This window comes from Sphaeroforma arctica (assembly GCF_001186125.1).
Source record: "Sphaeroforma arctica JP610 unplaced genomic scaffold supercont1.1957, whole genome shotgun sequence".
In the NCBI taxonomy this organism is placed as follows: Eukaryota; class Ichthyosporea; order Ichthyophonida; genus Sphaeroforma; species Sphaeroforma arctica.
In genome coordinates, this window is record NW_014038601.1 from 5,754 (window position 1) to 9,834 (window position 4,081).

General features: G+C 41.8%; 1 protein-coding gene across 1 annotated transcript; it reads right to left on the reverse strand.

The window, feature by feature from the left end:
• Positions 1 to 1,538: 1,538 nt before the first annotated feature.
• On the reverse strand, positions 1,539 to 3,811 carry SARC_11925 (hypothetical protein; the record flags this gene model as incomplete). Its single annotated transcript, XM_014293982.1, has 4 exons — positions 1,539 to 1,981; positions 2,259 to 2,439; positions 2,840 to 3,235; positions 3,673 to 3,811. Coding segments are annotated over 4 exons (1,066 nt in total), but the record flags the coding sequence as incomplete, so codon positions are not given.
• Between the last annotated feature and the right edge of the window lie 270 nt (positions 3,812 to 4,081).

Genomic DNA, 4,081 nt, shown 5'->3' on the forward strand with positions numbered 1-4,081 from the left:
ATCTTTATATGATTCAGATATATATGTTTTCTTAACATGATCGTTAGTACGGCAATTGCCCTTCTTCGTTCCCATACACCTGGTGGTATTCATTCCCAAGATAATGTTCGATCTGGAAGAGGTATGCACACGCATGAAAATCTGAATATTGCGCACGTCCGCATGTGTGTTTGTTATTAGGATTATTTGCTCTTTTATTTTCAAGCTCACCAGGTTCAAGTTACTCTATAACCGAACACAACTGCACATTTTGCTCACGCTGTTTTTTTTTTAACGTGTCAACGTTGTCAGATCGTGTTCTCTCGTTCCTATTTCACATCACATAAGCGAACGGCGGTTACTGTGTCATATTTAAGTTTTTGCTGTGATGTGTCTCACTACTGCATACAACTTGAGATTTTCGAAATCTTGTCCTGAACTACGAGCGGACACCTACGGTTGTGCAAGTGGACTCCCGTGTATACTATTCGGCCCGGAGGGCTCGTAAGTTAAGGAGATTGTACTCGCGTAAGTTATCACATAAGCGTGAATATCTGGCTGTATTTTTTTCATTAAGTATATTCATTATCACTATTTTGATTCAGGTGTGGTGGATGCCCCAACGCCTACTGTAAGGAGTGTGGTCAAAAAGAAAACCTGACCAAGCTTCCCGAACAACCGCCTAAACTTGTCAAACAATATGGCTATAGTTTCTGCACCACAGCTGAGTACTGTCTGTGCTCAGAGGAATGCATGGTCGCGTCAGAGCAGACCGATAAGTTGTTCTTAACTTCGGATACTGCGGCTGAAACGGAGTGAAGCAGGTAGTCATTCACTTACAGTACCTTCACCAACTTAGCTACTTGTTCCAGTCTCTTTCTCAAAAGCTGAAATTGATGGGCGACACGGTATGATCTGGATGCGATCGCCCGCGCGAACAATCTGCAACACGTGCTCGACCAATTTTTGCGAAACATTTCTCGCTGCCTTTTACGAGTATGTGCGGAGTAGAATGCCCAACGAATTGTAAACTTCCATTTGTGGCCCGCTAATGTACTGTGTCCGGGATTGCCGCCAATGTTGCTAAGTTATCACCAAATTTCGCAGCCCTTTCGTACCTATCCTTATATTAGGACATCTAGGCACAACCGCATCTCGAGACAATGGGTGACATTTTGAGAAATATGCTTTTGGTATTGATTGGCATTATATTCTGGTCGCTTTTCCGCGACATAAGAAAGTATTTACTAAACACAAAAATGCAATTAAGTATTTTTTCATTAAAATATTATTCTTGTTCATACACACTTATGATTATAAGCACACTCTGCTTCGCATCTGCGCGAACAATTTGGTATGTGGAAAACACAAATACGAAATTTAAACACAAGGGTGCGACAATGAATTCCTTCATTAAAATAATATTTATGTTGCTACACAGCATATGATTCCAAGCGCACTCTGCTTAGTATTTGCGCAAACAATTTGATATGTGGAAAACACAAATACGACATTGAGTGATTGGGCATGTCATGTTTACGCCAATAATTCTCATAAACCGGCCGCAAAGCTTGAGATGGCACAAATCGCCCTTTTCCCTATGCATTCCAGCAGTGATAATCCAGTACTTAATTATTTTATACAAGTGGTATCTATGCCTTTGTCGCACTGGCCTTGCCGCTCTTTCTCACTCGCCTCTCCGCGCCCTCCTTGCCCATCTTCTTCTCTCTGTGCTTTTCACCCTTTGTCTTGACTCCCTTCTCTTTGCGCTTCTCATCGGTCCACTTGGGCTTCTTGGCTTTCTTCTCCTCTTTGGTTGTCTTGGCCTTTTTATGCGCCTTTTCTTCCTTTGTTTCTCTCTCCCGCTTGACGCCCCTTTCGGGTTTGGCGGGTTTCTCAAATACAGTTCGATCCGGTCTCGACAAAGCTCTACTAATTGTACCCTCCTTCGCATCTCTTTCCTCCAATTTTTTCTTATCCCATCTTACTTTCTTCTTCTTACCTGTTTTGTGTGGCGAAATAATAGGAATGTGATCAGATTGTGTTTGAATTAGAAGACCTCAATCATTTACTAGACCCATCTATCACTCGTTTGGGTACATGAATAACAGCACGCTCAAGCCACAAAATCTGAGCATCAGCACATATCGCAAAGACCAAACTTGAACCGTGAATCGCAAAGAACATAATCCTAAGTCATGCTCGCTTGTGTATGTGTTCAAATACACGACATACCCATGTAAGTGGCGCATTAGCTTACATAGCATTTGTTTACATACCGGCCTTGTCATCGCCTCCCTTTCGTTTCCTGTCTTGCGCTTGAGCTCCCTGGAAATCATTCGTCTTGCTATCTTTGGCCTTGGTTTGTGAGTCGCGTGACATGGCCTTCTGGACCCGGATGGTCTTACCGCCAATCTCGGAGGCAGTCAATCGCAGTGCTAAACTGACAGATTCTTCTTTCTGTGGTGTTCAAAACAGTAAACTCAGCGAAACAGCCTTAAAATCCCACATGTGAGCATGCTACTTCCACCTCTACATACGAGATTAAAAGGAAAATCGAACACGCCACGAAACATCAAGAAGGCCGCTATCGCGTATATCCGTTAAAACCTAAAGTATAAGCATTCATGTACATTAACGACGAACGTATGTAGTTTAAATCCACTGTTAGATCTTAACGATCCTCTTCGCCTCGTTGATGACATTATACAACAATCCATATCTCACGTGCTATACTCCCATGTATATACACAATTTTGTACTGCATTAATATGCAAGTTCAAATTTTCCATACTACGCTACCGTGCACATGCACATTATATGCTTCGGAGCAAGTGCGAGTCCCAAACGTACTACATACCTCGAATTTAACGTAGGCGATACCCTTGCCAATCCCGGTCACCTTGTCTCGTACACACCGCACGCTCTCGACGCTTCCGCACTGGGCGAACGCTTGGTACAGCATCTCGTCCTCAACATTCGGTGGCAGTCCTCCGACGAACACAGTGGACTTGGTATCCTGCACCCTGTTCTCATTGCCACCTGCTCTGTCTACGCGCAAGTGGTAGCCTCCGAACATCGCACCTTTGGCATTCTCTAAACAAGCCTCACAGCCCTCCTTTGTTTTGTACACAATATACGCGTTCATACTCGTGCGCTCTGCGTGGGTCTGATGGGTGACGAACGCAATCATCTTGGACATCTTAGGCTTGGCGACGGCTACTGACCGGAAACGCACACTCTCGATGGCGCCAAACTGTCCAAATAGCAACACATGATATTGCAGTAAGATTCCGGATATTTCTGATAGATATACTTGTTCAACAACACGAAAGCTGCTTTAAACACATATTTGTAAACCGGCTTTGTTGTAAACTTGATTTAGCTTTTTGACACACACGTCGTAAGTGGAACTGGGGTTGACAAACTTATCCGTCAATAGCTCTACCATTGTTATATCTTGAGAACTTTAAAATATACGAACAACTCTTTGTAAAAGATGTACAGGCGCTGAGAACTTTAAGATTGCAAACAGTCCCTACAATGACATTCTGAACGATTGAGGTTGTCTACATACTCTTCTCTCTTGAATTTGTCGTGATAGACAGTAAATTTATGATCCGAAAATATCTAGAGCGTATACTTGGTTTGCCTTCTCAGCATACTAAAACCTACGAACAAGAACATACTTACCTCTTTAAATTGGGCTTTGAAAGCACCATGATTGCATTTTATGGGTACATTGCCAACAAATACGGTACGCATACTACGTTCGCGGTCGGAATTACGCTGCTGTGTCTTTGTGAGCAGCTTTGTATTTTTCTTTTCCTCTGCAGTAAGGATGGTAAATAAAGAATCAGTTTTTTATACCCAGATAGTAGCACATGTGAATATATATATACATATATATATAAATATATAATACTATTGTATATGCGTGTGCGAGTGCGTGTGTGTAAGTAGATATATATATATGTGTGTGTGTGTGTGTGTGTGTGTATGTGTGTGTGTGTGTGTAGTAAATTTATCAATATATAAATGTGTGTGTGTATACATATATATATATATATATATATATATATATTGATAAATTGATTTATTA